We start from the raw sequence: 17,894 nt of genomic DNA on the forward strand, positions 1-17,894 counted from the left end.
GCAATCTGAGAGTAGCAAGCCAGTAAGAGCTAAAGCTTCAAGGTTTTATGTCAAATGGCCCTGATGACCACCTTCTAGTTTGGTGATTTGCTAAGAGAACTCACAGGACTCAGCATATAGTTGTACTCACGGCTATAACTTATAACAGCAAAAAGATGCTAAGTAAAATAAGCAGAGATAGGAAGTGCGTGAGGCAAAGTCCAGGGAGACCAAGCACAAGCTTCCAAAAGTGCTCTTAGTGGAGTCACACAGACTTGCTTAATTCTTCCAGCAACAAGTGTGGCAACGTATATGAAATGTCTCTCAGGGAAGTTCTCTACTGACTCACTACTGGGGGCTGAACATGTAGGCATCCTGTTTTTGTTCTGAGACTCCAAATTCAGTAGGAACCCATGTGTTCAGCATAAACTATATTGTTTGTATAAACAGTTTAGGTATAGGGAGCCACTCTTACTGGAAATCCTCCTGAAATTTAAGTTCCCAGATTCCAGCAAAGGGCCAACTTTGTAAGCAGGCCTTTTGAAGGATAGCAATCAGGCCTGCTGTATTCACTTTTCTGTACTGGCCTTTTGAGGTTTAGGTACAGAACTCCCACGATGCCATTCTTCCTACATTCTATTGGTCAAATCAAGTCACAAGGCTGACCCAGATTCAAATGGGTGGAAAATAGACCATCTCTTTTGGGACAGTGTAATGATGAAAGGAAATTGGCTTCTCTCCTGCCCCCCACTCAACCATCTATCTCAAAACAAATATTTTTAAAACAGTTTTAATTGGCTTCATGTCTGTAAGTTTGCAGAATTGGCGTATCTGTTTTGTATGAATTTTCAGATTGAAGGTTGGATCTTGTTATTTCAAAAGATTTGGCTTAAGAAAACTAAAGGAGAGGAAAATATGATTGGGTAGAAATTGGTTTATACTGTTTTCCTAAATTTAATTAAAAGCAATCTTAGTAAATATGAAATGACCTCGTGTTCATTACTTTTCTCTAATTCTTGCTTGCTTACACATGTTAAATATTAATTTCCAGTTAAAATAAGACTTTTTTTTAACATTGCATTCTGTCCTACTTTAAGAGGATGTCTGTGCTTCATCAGAAGTCTGTCTTGGATATGATTAAAGAGTTCAGAAGAAATTGGCACGCTCTCTGTGACTCTGAGAGGACTACTGTGTGTGGTGCTGACTCCATGCTCTTGGCATTGCAGCTTTCCATAGCAGAGAACAACAAACAGGTTCGTAGACTATATTTAGGTTAACATTTTTTAAAAAGTGAATTTTGGTTGCTGCCTATTTGAATAAACTTCATTACATTATCCAGTTTGCAATAGATGCCCTTCTATGATAATATCAATATACTATTTTCTCAAATGCTTCTGCATATCTGTGTGAGAAATAACTATTGGATTTGAAATGATTTGTTTCAAAATTAAGGTCTTTATATGTATAATTTAACATAGGACATGCACATTTGATATTTAACTTGAAGTCTTAAGGTAAACATGCAACTTTTATGATTATTATGGTTAATTATCTTTTATAAGACTTCCTTCTCGAAAAAGATCTGGAAAGTACACGTAGAAAATGTTTACTTAATATAATCAAGGTATTTTATGACTAATTTAAGACTCTGTAGTATAGATTAATTGTACCTAAGCCAGGCTGTGAATCAGAATCATTTGGGAAGGCTTTTGAAATAAATTAGTTTCTGTGCCCCAATCTTGGAAATTCTGATTCTCTTAATCTGCACTGAGATCCTGGAAATTGTTTTTTTTTTAATCTCCCTGAAGTGATTCTTCAATAGTTTGGTTTAGGCCAAATTACTGTTTAAAATGAGCTCACGTTAGAGGGCTAGAGCCATTCAGATGAGAGATGGATGACTATAGGCTGCAGTGGTAGAATTCTAGATAGTATTCTTAAAGGAATGGAAGTCTTTGGATGGGAAGGGGTAAAGAAGGTATGAAGGAAGGGGAAAATTTAGAAGAAGCATCCAGGGGGAATCAAAGTCACAATGATTTGAAGATGATAAGGAGGCTGTCTTGACTAGAGAAGAAGATTTATGAAGGGAGTTCTTCCAATTTGAAATAGGATGGTCAAAGAAGGCCTCATCTAGAAGTTTCCATTGAGCAAAGATTTGAATGAGTGGAAGGAAGAGTTGGTCGTGGAGATTTAGGTGGGAAGGAACTACCCGGCAAAGGGGAAGCAGATACAGGGGCCCTGAGGTGGGACTATGCCTGGCATGTTCAAGGAACAGCAAGAAAGCCAATTACAGCTGTTTATATAAATGTTAATTTCTCCCCTTTCCCTCTATTCCACAAATTTTTTCTCTCTCCTTCCTTATTTATTTATTTAGTTATTTTTGAGCTTCTACTGGGTGCCACCAGGCATTGTGATATTAGGATAGCCCCTTTGGAACAGTTTCCTCAGAAAAGAGTCTTCTCATCCTGCTTGAATGGTGTCCTGTTGAGCTGCCAGTGTGCTGGGAACCTAAAGGGAGTGTCAGCATTAGAATATGAACAGACCTGTCATTCATGTGATTTTCATTTGGGTGCTCTTCTCAGCTGCTCTCTTCAGTCCAGAGACTGTTTTGCCCTCACCAGGAAAGAAACCTCGGATTTTCTGCCAACATAGGTGACTGTTGTGCCCTATTTCAGCAGAAATGAGCTATTAGGCAAAAATCGAATTGAAATTACTCAGAGAGGTAATCATAATACTGAAGCTACTTCAAAAATCTCTTCATAGACAAGTGTCTTCCGTCTGATGGGTAGATTTTTTTCTTTCTGGTGGCTATATTAAGATGATTGGCCTTTAGGGACTTGGGCTTTACATGGCAGGGTGGGCAGTGAGGGTCTGCTATCCAGTTTCCCCTTTATGTACTCAGCTTTGTCTTCTAAACTTTGTGCTCAGAGTTCATAAAAACCAGGTGGTCTTGGGTGCCAGGGAGTGGTAGAGAGCAGGGAAACACAGGCCCTCCATTTGCTTACCCTTTATATTGGCCCTTTCTTTTGTTGTTGACCTTTTGTAATTTCTCTTCTCTTATGGACAATTCAGTAATGCATAAAAAATGTGTTCCTGTTTTCTCCTGTACTTTTAGGTATTTTATACCAGGAGAGCTTTCTCTGCAAATACTGATACATATGTAATGTATTTATTATAAATTATAACAGATGGTGTACATTCTTTCTGCATCTTGTTTTTATTATCCAGCCCTGTTTTTAAGACCTCTTCAGGTACTGATAGAAATGGTGATCTAATTCATTCATCTTATTAGTCATCCTTTGTATGACTGATACATTTTTTTCACATTTGAAACTTTGGGTTGTTTGAAGTTTTTGGTATTACAGGCATTACAGCACTGAAATGAGATGTCTGCACTGAGCAAGAAGCTCTCTCGCCCCCAAGCCCAGCAGGTCATATGATAGATACGTCTATAATTTGATTCAATAGTACCATACTGCTCTTCAACTTGCTGCTAGAATTTACATTTATGTCAACAGTGCAGGAAAGTACCATTTCCTTCTCTTTCTCTCCATTTTAGATGTTGTCAAACTTAATTAGAAAAGAGAAAAAAATGGTACTTCATTTTAAATTGTCAGATAACTAACTAAAGCATTTGAACATCTTTTAAAATGTTTATTTGACCATTTATATGTCTGCTTCCTAAACTGTCTGTTTACTTATTTTGCCATTGAATTGCTTATGTTTCTTTCTTATTCTGTGAAGGAGTTCTACATGTATTTTAGATACTCTTTGTTTTATACTTGTTGATGTCTTTCAGTGTGCTCCTTGTAACCCACTTCCAGTGGGTGTACTTGCCTTATGTGTTTTCATCAGTATGCCAGACTGATTTGTAATAATTGCCTCAATTTCTCTCTCTTTATTTCCCCGTGCTTGGTCACCAAGGTTCAACCTTCAGCTAGCCCCTTCCATTTATACAGTATCCTCAGAATTGAGGATATTGAGTTTTGCTTTGGTATGATATGATCAAGTACTCATTGGACATTTTACCTTTATGTCTCATTACTGTCTCCACATCTGGTTTTAAAAGTAGACCACATTGTTTGCTCCCTCCACTTACTATCCTGTTTATCCTCTTAGTCTCAGTGGTATGTATCATTGTTCACTCTATCACTGACGCCAGACACCTAAGGGTCATTATAGTCTCTTTCCTTTGATCCCCACTGCAATACATTTCTAAGTCTTTCCAGTCTTATTGCTTGAGCATTAAAATAAAATCTGTCCTTTTTTTAATAATCTGAAGAAATGGTATTAAGGTAGATAATAGATTCTGAGGATATTGTATAAATGGAAGGGGCTAGCTGAAGGTTGAACCTTGGTGACCAAGCATGGGGAAATAAAGAGAGAGAAATTGAGGCAATTATTACAAATCACTATTGTTTAGTAATTGAGGGCTATTCTGTAATCAGAGCATGTTAAGATCACCTCTTATTTTTGTCCACTTGTATATAAATAATGAAAAAGTAAATATATCAACAAGCTAAGTAGGATGTAGCTTGAAAACATTTTAGTTCTCTTTGTATAAATTTTGATATATATAAAATATTCAATCTAAGTCAGTTTTTCTTCAGGACTTATCTGTGTAGCATTTCTACTTGTTAATTCACTTTAGTCAGTGTGAAAGTTCAGATTCTGGGTGGGAAAGAAAGAGTGGTGAATTGCATCTGAGCTTTTCACAGTTTGTGTAGATATATACACCTGCAGTGGAGAGGGTGGGCTGCTATTCACGTTTACTCTAACTTTATGTGCAGACTTAGCTTAGGCAATCTCAACTGTGCTCAGACTTCCCAGTTGCTCAGCATATGAAGCAACATCCTGATATGCCTGCAGGTGCATTCGTAAAGTAATAAGAGGGTGGACTTGGTTGTGTCTATCCTTCACCTATATTTTTTATGCTGTGTTTGCAGTCTAGGTTTTTAATTCTCTTAAGTTTGAGAACATGAGTCCCTAAAGTATAGTCCTTATGACTGAATTTGACTATGGTAAAACTTTTGAGTACCTAGTAAAATTGTTAGTCTGTCTATTGGCATGTTTCTTTTCTTAACTGATTCAGTGGGGAAACAGAAAAGGTATATTAAAATAATCTTTGAGCCTGACCAGGTGGTGGCTCAGTGGATAGAGCGTCGGACTGGGATGCAGAGGACCCAGTTTTGAGACCCTGAGGTTGCCAGCTTGAGCACGGGCTCATCTGGTTTGAGCAAAGCTCACCAGCTTGGACCCAAGGTCACTGGCTCGAGCAAGGGGTCACTTGGTCTGCTGTAGCCCCACGGTCAAGGCACATATGAGAAAGCAATCAATGAACAACTACCGTGTCGCAACGAAAAACTAATGATTGATGCTTCTCATCTCTCTCTGTTCCTGTCTGTCTGTCCCTATCTATCCCTCTCTCTGTCTCTGTAAAAAAAAAAAAAAAAAAAATCTTTGAGTTTTAGGTTTTCTGCATGTTTTCAGAGAAGACAGATTTTTTAGCTTAAATCATTTTACACTTCTCTAGCAGTTTTATACACTAAAGATTTAACCTGTTGTAGATTCATTCACTATTGACTTCATTATATGGCAAATATATGTGACTTCATTAAGTTGCAAATAATATTTTAGCCTTTCTTTCCTTTGGAATTGGCTTCAGAGCTTGACTCAGTCTTGCAATTGCATTATAAAGGCTTTTTTCACCTTAAAAAGCCTTCAGAACATTGCAAATGTTCCTTTGGATGAAACAGACAAAGATGTTTAATTTTATAGCTTTGTAGAAAGCAACCACTCACTGTTAGCCTGTGGTTGACTCAATTTTAAAATCGGTTTCAACAAGAAGAAACTGATTTTAAAATTGAATTACACTTATATACGTTTCCTCCCCCAGCAAACAATTATTTTACATTGAATTAGAAGGGAAAGGCAACTGACATTTTTGATTACCTACAATTTATAAGGTGTTTGTTTGTTTATTTAATTGAATTAATTGGAGTGACACTGATTAACAAAATTATGCAGTTTCAGGTGTACAATTTAAAACACATACTCTGTACACTGCATTGTATGCTCACTACTCTAAGTCAGGTCTCCTTCCATCATCATTTATCCCCCCTTACCCTCTTCCACCTCCCCATCCATGGCTCCCATAAGTCACCATACTGTTTTCTATGTCCATTAATTTTTCCTTTTTTTTCCTTTCATCTTTTTTGCATAATCTGTCCACTTGTCCACCGCACTTACCCAGCTCCCACTCCTGACAGCTGTCTGCCTGCTCTCTGAGTCTGTCTCTTTTTTGTTTATTAGTTCAGTTTGTTCATTAGATTCCACATCTGAGTGAAATCATATGGTACTTGTCTTTCTTTGACTGGCTTATTTCATTTAGCATGATGGTGTCTAGGTCCATTCATGCTGTTGCAAAAGGTAAGTTTTCCTTCTTTATTACAGCTGCGTAGTATTCCACTGTGTAAATACACTATAGCTTTTTTATCCATTCCTCTACTAATGGTAACTTGGGCTGTTTCCAAACCTTAAGGTGTTATTTAATCTTCACAATCTCATTTTATAACCAAGGAAACTAACTCAGAAGGATTTCACACAGCCAATTAATACCGTTAAGTAGATCTTCTCTTTTCTCTTTTAATAATAAAAATTCTAGTTAGTTAAAAATGTAAAGTTTATTTAAAATGTTGAGTAATAACAAAAATAACTTGGATAAAATATACAAAGTATGAGTGCTCTGAAAAAGTGTAACTCTTGCTTTTTCTCATTTTATTCTTGTGAAATATAATCTTTCGTATGTTCATCAAAGAATTAAAGCTTTGAACATTTTGAACTTCTTTCGAATATTAGCCAGCTGGCATGTTTTCCTAGCAAAACATTTTCTGATTTGACCACAGACTCTCTCTCAATCAGTTGTTCCAGGTTTGAATAATAGAATATGCTGTCATGGTAGGCACCTGATCATGAAAACTGATATCTGGAGTGCATTTTTATTTGGATTTAAAATGTTTTTACAGTTCCAGTATAAACACAGTTAATCTAGTCAGAGCCTTTTCTCACAAGATCAAGAACTTGCATAGTTTTACTTTAACCAGTTATAGTCAACAGAATGAGAATAATTTTACATTTACATTAAGCAAAATCTTAATTCATTTTTCCATGAAGGTTGTTACACTAAAATGGTTTAAAATTTTTTGAGGCCCTGGCTGGTTGGCTCAGCTGTCAAGCGTCAGCCAGGCATGTATAAGTCCAGGGTTTGATTCCCGATCAGGGCACACAGAAGAAGCAACCATCTGCTTCTCCACTCCTCCCTGTTCTCTCTCTCTCTCTGTCTCTGTCTTTCTCTTTCTCTTTCTCTCTCTTTCTTTCTCTTCCCCTCTTGCAGCCATGGTTTGAGCAATTTGGGTCCGGGTGCTGAGGATGGCTCCATGGCCTTGCCTTAGGTGCTGAAATAGCTCTGTTCAGAGCAACGGAGCAGCAGCCCCAGATGGGCAGAACATTGCCTCCTAGTGGGTTTGCTGGGTGCATCCCGGTCAGGGTACATGTGGGGGTCTGTCTCTCTGGCTCCCTGCCTCCCTTCCTCTCACTTAATAAAAGAAAAAAATAAAAGAATTTTTGAGATAAAACAATTTAGTTTTGAAACTCGAAATAACTGGATTTATTTAACTTAAATAGCATTTGGAGATTTTATAGTATGTAACCTTTGTGAGATTGGGAAGTAAAGTATGCAATTTTTTATTTAATGCTGAGATATTACGAATTGTCTTGTGTTGGGTTATGGATCTAAGGTTTGAGAATTAATGATTTTTTTTGGGTTCATTGACAATAGTTTTATGAAATATGATTAATTCTCATAACTGATGTAACAGGTTCCTACTCTAAGGACAATAAGGATAATTCCTACTCTAAGGACAATAATGCCTTAAAATAATAAGCTCTCTACTCATCCATATGAAATGAGTAGAGAGCTTATTATTTTAAGGCATTTTATATACTTTGTCTTAAATTTGGATAGTAGTAACTAGAAACTACAGCTAATCTTTATAAAAGATATAAAGGTATAGATGGGAAAGAGTCAGATATATAGAAATAGTACTACATTATATAGTTCTATTTGATTTCGTTCTGTTATTCTTCATTGGCTAAATATTATGTTACAATTTAGTTCCAATGAGTTAAAATATCCACCAGTCATTAAATGCAATTAATGGAAAGATCTAGGTGTTAGCAGAAACTACTAGAATATTAATGGAGCTTAACTGTAGAAGAGAGCAACATGGATACTTTTACAAAACCACATAGGGAAATTTAAAAATATTTGTTATTCATGAAGCATTAGAAAGGAGCAGTTAGGATTTTTTTACTGAATTGGGGTTGACATTTTGTGGAGGACACTTATTAATATCTGGGATATAAACTGAAGGCAGAATATAATCATTATAAAAAAAGCCTTCAAAATGTCCACTAAAATAATCTACCATGTAGATGTTGAAGAAGAGAAAAAAGAGAACAGCTTTTAAAAAGAAACCTGCATGTGACTTTTTAGCACTTGCTTGCATACAGTTTAGTGTGTCCCTGAGCAGGGAAGAAAAAAAATCTTCTTTGACCCAAGGTTTTAGAACTGATATTTTGCTTTACCTGGAAGAGTAATGAAATGAAACATAATTTTTTAAAATTTAGTTTTTATGATCAAATTTTAAGACTAACACTTGGAATAAATAGTGTTTATGGTATGTGGGAATTCACTATGACTTGTGACGATTTTTAAATAAGAGATTAAAAATACATTAGCTAAAAGAACTAATAGAAGCTAAATATTAACAGAATCAAATGTTTCCCCAATCAGTAGTACTTAATTAAGTACAGTCAATCTATTCCCCCAATTTAGGTAGAAGAAATTTAGTGAAGTTCAGGTAACAGACAATGTTTGTATACATATTTGCCAATTTTGTCACATGTGAACTTGCCATAGTTGTTCTTATTTTATAAAATCATCAAAATACCTTTTTATATATGGTTTAAAAATTATTTTATAGCTCAACTTGGATGTTCTCTTCCAGTTTGCAAGAATTTAATATAATTTGGTTTATACTTCACATCTCAATTGTAAGTTCATCAATATTCTGATACTCAACTTTATCTTTTTATTTTTAACATTATATCTTTCAGCACGGTGGAGAATTTACAGTGTGTCTCAGCGATGTCTTATTGACCTGGAAACACTTACTACATGATAAATTGAACTTACCGGTTGAAAATATGGAAGTGGTTGACCATTATGAGGACATTAGGAGGACTTACGATAATTTCTTAAAGAATAGTAATATGTTAGATCTGATTGATGTGTATAAAAAATGTAGTGTTTTGATTTCTAATTGTGGAAATAAAGCCAACATATCCCCCGTAAGTACTTTTTTAAAACAATTCTATCTTAAATTAAAATTTGACTAGATTTATTTTTAACTCTGGTATTAACATTTATAGTAACTTGATAATGCTTTTGCTTTTTGGATCATGTTAAGATTGGAAAATTTAGCTACCAGAAAGCTAGTTATTACTTGAAAGAAATGTTTTGGTGGTAAATTTTGATGAACTTGTGTTATTATTTGATTGGAATGTAAAAATAGCCTCATTTGGCATGTGTTGTATAAATTATTTCTATGACTCTATGGATTAATAATATTATTTTACTGAGATAGTGATATCATTTTGTGAGGATTAGATAACGGAACTATTCCCTTTTTAGCACACACATAATTGTCTTTTTTTTTATGGAGTATAAATTTTAAAATTATTGGAGTAGCAACTCTTGATATTTGGTTTAGTCTACATTAGAATTAGTAAACTGTTTTAGAATATATTTGGATATATTTGGTTTGTTTTAAAGGGTTGAAAATATTTTTTTTTTATTTTACCATTTACTGAGTGTGAATCAAGTAGTAATTAAATAGTGGCAATTACTAAATTACCTGTAGTTAGAAGAGAATGTTTACTGTATTTTCAAAGATATTACTATTTTTCTAAATACTTGTCTGATACTTGGGAATAATATTTCGGCTGCTTACAATAGAAATCTCCACAATAACAATGGTTTAAGAAAATGGAAGTTTATATCACCTTTTTTATAAAAGATGTCTAAAGGCAAACATCCAGTACTGATATAACTCTATGTTATTCTAAGTTATAACTTAAGTTATTCTATTATTCTGTTCTTCCATCTTAATTCTTGACCTCTACCCTCAAAATTATTTGTGGTGTATAATTGCTTACAGCTCCAGGGATCATATCAGCAGTTCTTGCAGCAGGAAGTACTAAGGCAGCACAATACTTTTCATTTTAAAGAGACATAGCTGTTTTTCTTCCATCTCGTTGCCCACAGCTTACTCCCATGACCACATAAAGGTGCTAGGGAGGATGGAACATATAGTCTTTATTCTAGGTATTCACATGCCAGAATAAAAATAAAAGCACCATTACTAAGGAGGAAGGAGAGGATAGATATTGTTGGTCAGTTTGCTATCTTTGTCTCATTGAGCTATGATGGAAGCCTTTGCCCTGTTTTTTTTTTTTTTTTTAATAATTTTATTTTTAATGGGGTGACATCAATAAATCAGGATACATATATTCAAAGATAACAACTCTAGGTTATCTTGTCGTTCACTTATGTTGCATACCATCACCCAAAGTCAGATTGTCCTCTGTCACCTTCTATCTAGTTTTCTTTGTACCCCTCCCCCTCCCCCTTTCCCTCTCCTTCTCCCCCCTTCCCCCGTAACCACCACACTCTTATCAATGTCTCTTAGTTTCACTTTTATGTCCCACCTACGTATGGAATAATGCAGTTCCTGTTTTTTTCTGATTTACTTATTTCACTTCGTATAATGTTATCAAGATCCCACCATTTTGCTGTAAATGATCCGATGTCATCATTTCTTATGGCTGAGTAGTATTCCATAGTGTATATGTGCCACATTTTCTTTATCCAGTCATCTATTGACGGGCTTTTTGGTTGTTTCCATGTCCTGGCCACTGTGAACAATGCTGCAGTGAACATGGGGCTGCATGTGTCTTTACGTATCAATGTTTCTGAGTTTTTGGGGTATATACCCAGTAGAGGGATTGCTGGGTCATAAGGTAATTCTATTTTCAGTTTTTTGAGGAACCACCATACTTTCTTCCATAATGGTTGTACTACTTTACATTCCCACCAACAGTGTATGAGGGTTCCTTTTTCTCCACAGCCTCTCCAACATTTGTTATTACCTGTCTTGTTAATAATAGCTAATCTAACAGGTGTGAGGTGGTATCTCATTGCAGTTTTGATTTGCATTTCTCTAATAACTAACGAAGATGAGCATCTTTTCATATATCTGTTGGCCATTTGTATTTCTTCCTGGGAGAAGTGTCTGTTCATGTCCTCTTCCCATTTTTTTATTGGATTGTTTGTTTGTTTGTTGTTGAGTTTTATGAGTTCTTTGTATATTTTGGATATTAGGCCCTTATCTGAGCTGTTGTTTGAAAATATCATTTCCCATTTAGTTGGCTGTCTATTTTTATATCAGTTTCTCTTGCTGAGCAAAAACTTCTTAGTCTGATGTAGTCCCATTCATTAATTTTTGCCTTCACTTCTCTTGCCATTGGAGTCAAGTTCATAAAATGCTCTTTAAAACCCAGATCCATGAGTTTAGTACCTATGTCTTCTTCTATGTACTTTATTGTTTCAGATCTTATATTTAGGTCTTTGATCCATTTTGAATTAATTTTAGTACACGGGGACAGACTGTAGTCCAATTTCATTCTTTTGCATGTGGCTTTACCATTGTTAAGGGAAATCGAAAAAGATATAATGAGATGGAAGAATATACCTTGTTCTTGGTTAGGAAGAATAAATATAATCAAGATGGCCATATTACCCAAAGCAATATACAAATTTAATGCAATTCCCATCAAAATTCCAATGACTTTTTTTAAAGAAATGGAGCAAAAAATCATCAGATTTATATGGAACTATAAAAAACCCCGAATAGCCAAAGCAATCCTAAAGAAAAAGAATGAAGCTGGGAGCATTACAATACCTGACTTCAAACTATATTATAGGGCCACCACAATCAAAACAGCATGATATTGGCAGAAAAATAGACACTCAGACCAATGGAACAGAATAGAAAGCCCAGAAATAAAACCACATATATATAGTCAAATAATTTTTGATAAAGGGACCAAGAACACACAATGGAGAAAAGAAAGCCTCTTTAATTAATGGTGCTGGGAAAACTGGAAAGCCTTTGCCCTGTTTTAACTTTTTCAGAACACACATGCATTCGTTAATACACATACACACCTACAGTATAGTAAGGAACTTGTGAGTGTAGTTTTTTTTTATTCCTCCCTTGCTATATTTTATTTGCTTGCTTGCAAAGATGGTTTTTGACTACTTTTCACTTAGTTAGAGAGGCTAATTGAAAGTAAGTGTTGGATTGTAGGACCAACAAAGAAAATCTAATAGGTCAGTGAGATATAATCTGCCTGAGGTCTTTGGGCAAATGGTGTTCCTCTTATTCTTTGCCCCTGTTTAAGTCCTCAAGTAAGTTTCCTCATTTAAGTGAGCCAACTTATAGTATAAGATATATCAGGGTCTGCATTGAACAAAGTTCTGTGTCCCAAACATCAGCATGCCTTCTCTGTAGAACATCGGGAAGGCAGTGGAACCTGCTAGCATGATAGTATACAAAGCAGAAAATTTTCTGTACTTAAACCCAGGAAGACAGACAACTTGATCTCTGATACTTATGTTTGTTCTAGGAAAATTTCCAGTGAGAAAAAAAAATGAGCAGAAAAATAATATCCCCAGACTGAGTCCTCAAAAATGCACAAACTATAATCCAAATTTATGCTAAAAGTTTCTTTAAATATATGTATCAGAAAATTCCAAATAATTCTGAACTATAGAATGCTGCAGTTTTATAGTCCTGATAAGGCTTTATTTGTTTTTTTATTTATTTCAGTCTCAGTAAGGCAGGAGTTATAAGGAATTAAGGTAAACTTAAAATAGGGAAGCTCTGGGAACATGATAATTTGAACAATGCCCCGTTATTTCCTTACTTTATAATTCCTGTCTCGAGGACATAGCTGCAGGGCCCATGGGCATCTGGGAGCATAGAAGGCCTGGGCAGAGCTTGCTTTCTCATGGCCCAAGCAGTCGTCTGGAAGACAACATCAAGGCCTGGACAGAAATGGTAGATCATAAGAAGAGTTTAGCAGTCATCAGAGATCTGGGGACCTTCTGGAAGGTCAACAAATGTCTTCAGTGAAAGTGCCAGGATTCCCTGACTTTGAAGAAGCTGACAAGTAGCTGAGTGGATGGGCTTACTGTTGGTGGGGCTTGAGAGGCCACAAGAAGACTTTCCCTTGGCCTAAGCAGGTGACTATCAGCCTGTTTATTTCTCCGCTGCCGCTCGGTGAGGAGAGACCATTTACTTGCATACTTGTAGAACTGTAATACACTTAAAGTACCTCAACAGTCAGAACTGAGCCCCAAAGAGCCAATGAAAAAAAAGCAACAGCCATGTGCCCTGGTCAGATGGCTGGGTTGTTGAGAGCATTGATCAGGGTGCAGAGGTTGCTGGTTCGATTCCTGGTCAGGGGATATATATAACAAATCATTGTTCCTCTCTCTTTCTCTCTCTCCCTTTCTCTCTCACTAAATCAATAAATAAAAATTAAAAATAAAACAGCCACTTAAGGAGTTTCAGCAGCTAGGGAAAGATGAGTCAGCTGAGGACACGCATGCCCAGCAATACAGAGCTTCTAGAGGGGAATGACAACAAGTAATATGCAAGGAAATCAAGGCCACACCTAAACGCAAGATTTTCTACACGTTAAAAAAGAAAGAAAGAAGAGAAAAATTTTCTAATGCAACAGATAAGTTCAGACCAAAATTAGTATCCTGAAAGTCAAGTTTAATAAATATTTAAAGCACAGAGAAAAATATATAATGGAATCATGCTTAACTTATAAAAAAGTTAAGAAACTTGGAGTTTACATCGAGAGGATTTAACATTGAGTTCCAGAAGGAGAGAAAAGAACAGATGCAGAAGAAGCCATGATTAAATAAATAACATATTTATTATGATTACTTTTGTTATAAATATTTCCCTGAGTCTGCTGATTCAGAGTGCTTACAAAGTTTCAGACTGTACTGCTGAGAAAAGCCATATACCTATGCATAATCTGGTAAAATTTCTGAACTCAAGGATAATGGTAAATATAGGTAAAGCCCAACTGCTCATCAGTAGATGATTAGATAAAAATAGATTATAAAAATGGTGATACATTAACACAATGTAATACTATTCAGCCATAAAAAAGAAGGGAATTTTACCTTCTGTGACGGTATAGATGGACCTGAGATTATTGTGCTAAGTGAAATAAGCCAGAGAAAGACAAGTACTATATTACTATTTCACTTGTGTAATCTTTTTTTTTTTTTTTTTCTGAAGTTGGAAACGGGGAGGCAGCAAGACAGACTCCTGCATGCGCCGACCGGGATCCACCCGGTATGCCCACCAGGGGGCGATGCTCCGCCCATCTGGGCCACCGCCCAGTTGTATCCAGAGCCATTCTAGCGCCTGAGGCAGAGGCCATGGAGCCATCCCCAGCGCCCGGGCCATCTTTGCTCCAATGGAGCCTTGGCTGCGGGAGGGGTAGAGAGAGACAGAGAGGAAGGAGAGGAGGGGGGGTGGAGAAGCAGATGGGCGCTTCTCCTGTGTGCCCTGGCCGGGAATCGAACCCGGGATTCCTGCATGCCAGGCCGACGCTCTACCACTGAGCCAACCGGCCAGGGCCTTTTTTTTTCTTTTTTACAGGGACAAAGAGTCAGAGAGTGGGATAGATAGGGACAGACAGACAGGAATGGAGAGAGATGAGAAGCATCAATCATCAGTTTTTTTTTTCGTTGCGACACCTTAGCTGTTCATTGATTGCTCTTTCATATGTGCCTTCACTGCGGCCCTTCAGCAGACTGAGTAACCCCTTGCTTGAGCCAGTGACCTTGGGTCCAAGCTGGTGAGCTTTGCTCAAGCCAAATGAGCCTGCACTCAAGCTGGCGACCTCGGGGTCCTGAACCTGGGTCCTCCGCATCCCAGTCTGACGCTCCATCCACTATTCCAAGGCCTGGTCAGGCCACTGTGTAATCTAACAAAATAAACTAACAAAATAGAAACAGACTTCTAGATATAAAGAACATACTGACAACTCTCAGGGGATGGGGGAGGGGGGCTGGGTGAAAAAGATTAAGGGATTAAGCAAAGAAAAATACTTATAGACACAGACAACAGTGTGGGGGTTGCAAGAATGAAAGGGGGTGGGGAGGTGGAGGAGGGTAGAGGGGGATAGAGGGAGGGTAGATGGTGATGGAGGAGACTTGACTTGGGGTGGTGAACACAATGCAATATACAGATAATATAGAAAACTGATACCTATATAGTTTTATTAATCAATGTCAATAAAATTTTTTTGGAAAAAGATAAGTATATGTTTTCTGGCAGAAAGAACAAGTTATTGAATAAAGAGCAAAAAATTAAATGGCCTATCCTGAAAGAAGAGGACAGTGGCCTAAGAATTTTACCCTCAATCAATATATCATTGATTAGTCAAACTAAAGAAGGGATTTGTGAGGATGTGCAAAAATTTAAAGAATGTTTTTTTAATACCTCTTGTAAAGAATTTACTTTTCCAATGATGATCATAATAACTAAACAGATGAACTGGAACAGATAGCTATCTAAGGGAAGATGGTAGTTGAACCATAAAACTTGCAGTATCTGTGTGTGTGTGTGGTTAAAATGATAGGGATAGACTGGGCATGTGTGCTGAAGTGGAAGGCTTACACTAAGGGAAGTTCTGATATTAGTTTAGAATTAAAACTGCTAAATATTATAGTTGGGGGCAAGTAGCAGGCATTATCACTTTAAAACTGATAGAGAAATATGGGTCTGATCTGAGTATGGAGAAAGAGAAGGTAATCATTAATGGAATGGAAAAATATGGTACATTTTCTAAGTTAATAGAATAGAAATAGAATGAGTAGCAACTTAACAAATCAGTAAAGGTAAAGAGCAATGAATTAATAGCATATCACAACAAATATATTGTGATTTTTATACTTATCTCAGAAAGCTTTATGCTATATTATTGAGTCCTTGTCAAATTTTCAAGTCTGGGAAACTGTTTACACTCTTAAAAGATAATTATTTAGAACTACAAGGAGATTTTGTTTATGTAGGTTATAGCTATTGGTATTTTTCATATTAAAAATTAAAATTGAGACATGTTTATAGTATCAGTTATTAAAAATCTTGATAATAAGCCTATTAAATGTTATCATAAATAACATTTTATGAAGAATAACTATTTTATAAAAATAGGAGGTAGGAATATTGTTTTACGTTTTTACAAATATCTCTAATGTCACATCTGATAGAAATAGCTGGATTCTTATATCTGCTTCTGTTTGATATGGCATTTTGACTCATATATATATAAAGAAAATTTGGGTTAACATTGATACATAGTTGAAAAGGTAGGATTTTCTGAATCTCCTGTATAGCTCTTGGGGACCTAGTTTGGACCACATTTCAAAATGCACTGAACTGATCTAGAATATGTACTTTACATGTAATTAAATATGAAACCAAAGGTAACATTCTCCTATTAAAAAAATAACATTGTGTTTAAAGAAAAATGAATATTTGGTTTCAACATCTTTTCAAATATCAGACCCACAACTGTGAGGACTACCTCTATTCAAAAATTTGCTAAATTATAATTTTTTAATCCTATATTTTGAGATTGAAAAATTGTATATATTATAAATAACAAAATCCTAGGCTATGTAGTTTTTTTTTTACAACAAACTTTGAGTACTAGTTCATATCAATAGAATTGTGGCAAATGCTATTACTTTATAAGAGGTATATATTGGTGAGTTATATTTATAACTTAGTAATATGAGAGAGGAAAAGTGATTTGCAATCTCATTGGGCTTTGTTAATTCCATTGTACCTTTGCTACAGGTTTACTAATTGGGAATGGTGTGTGTGTATATGTGTATACATATGAATAATCTTCAATTCCTTAGAATAAATGAAATACCATGGAGATATTGAGTAGTATGGCATGGTGAAAGCAAACATCTCTTCATACATTTTTTTTATGAAAACTATTTTTTGTTTTTTAAGTGCAAGGAGGGGAGACAGAGACAGACTCCTGCAGAGCCCCGACTAGGATCCACCTGGCAACCCCTGTTTGGGCCAATTCTCTGCCCATCTGGGGCTGTGCTCACAACAGCTATTTTTAGTGCCTGAGGTAGAGGCTCCACAGAACCATCCTTAGCACCCAGCCAATGCTCTCGAACCAAGCCATCCATTGCTGTGGGAGGAGAAGAGAGAGAGAGAGAGGAGGAGGAGTGGGTAGAGAAGCAGATTGTGCTTTTCCTGTGTGCCCTGACCGGGAATCAAACCTGGGACATCCACATGCCAGGCCAGTGCTCTATCACTGAACTACTGGTCAGGGCCCATGAAAACTATTTTGTTTAAATAATGTGTTGCTTAGGACACTAGACTTATGTATATTCCAAAATGAATCATTTATTGTGGGCTTTAGGCAAGACTTTTCTTTCTCTTTAATTACTTTCTTCCATAAGAAATAAAAGGCTAAGATTACATTTCCGAGGTCATCTTTTTAACTCACAACTTGTAAAACTCACTGAATCCAGATACTACTGAAAATTATTATTTGTGTATGTGTGTGTGAGAGAGAGAGAGACAAAGACAGAGAGAGGGACAGATAGGGACAGACAGACAAGAAGGGAGAGAGATGAGAAGCATCAATTCTTCGTTGGGGCTCCTTCC

General features: G+C 36.2%; 1 protein-coding gene across 1 annotated transcript in view; it reads left to right on the forward strand.

Annotated features, from left to right (window-relative positions):
- Positions 1-17,894, forward strand: part of PARPBP (PARP1 binding protein) — a 58,739-nt gene that overhangs the window by 2,220 nt on the left and 38,625 nt on the right. Inside the window, exons 2-4 of the mRNA XM_066253134.1 lie at positions 1,077-1,232; positions 9,154-9,387; positions 14,484-14,540. Coding sequence (XP_066109231.1) covers positions 1,080-1,232; positions 9,154-9,387; positions 14,484-14,540 — 444 coding nt within the window. The 5' untranslated portion in view covers positions 1,077-1,079. The remainder of the gene's footprint in view (positions 1-1,076; positions 1,233-9,153; positions 9,388-14,483; positions 14,541-17,894) is intronic.

Source organism: Saccopteryx bilineata, chromosome 1, assembly GCF_036850765.1.
Source record: "Saccopteryx bilineata isolate mSacBil1 chromosome 1, mSacBil1_pri_phased_curated, whole genome shotgun sequence".
Lineage (NCBI taxonomy): Eukaryota > Metazoa > Chordata > Mammalia > Chiroptera > Emballonuridae > Saccopteryx > Saccopteryx bilineata.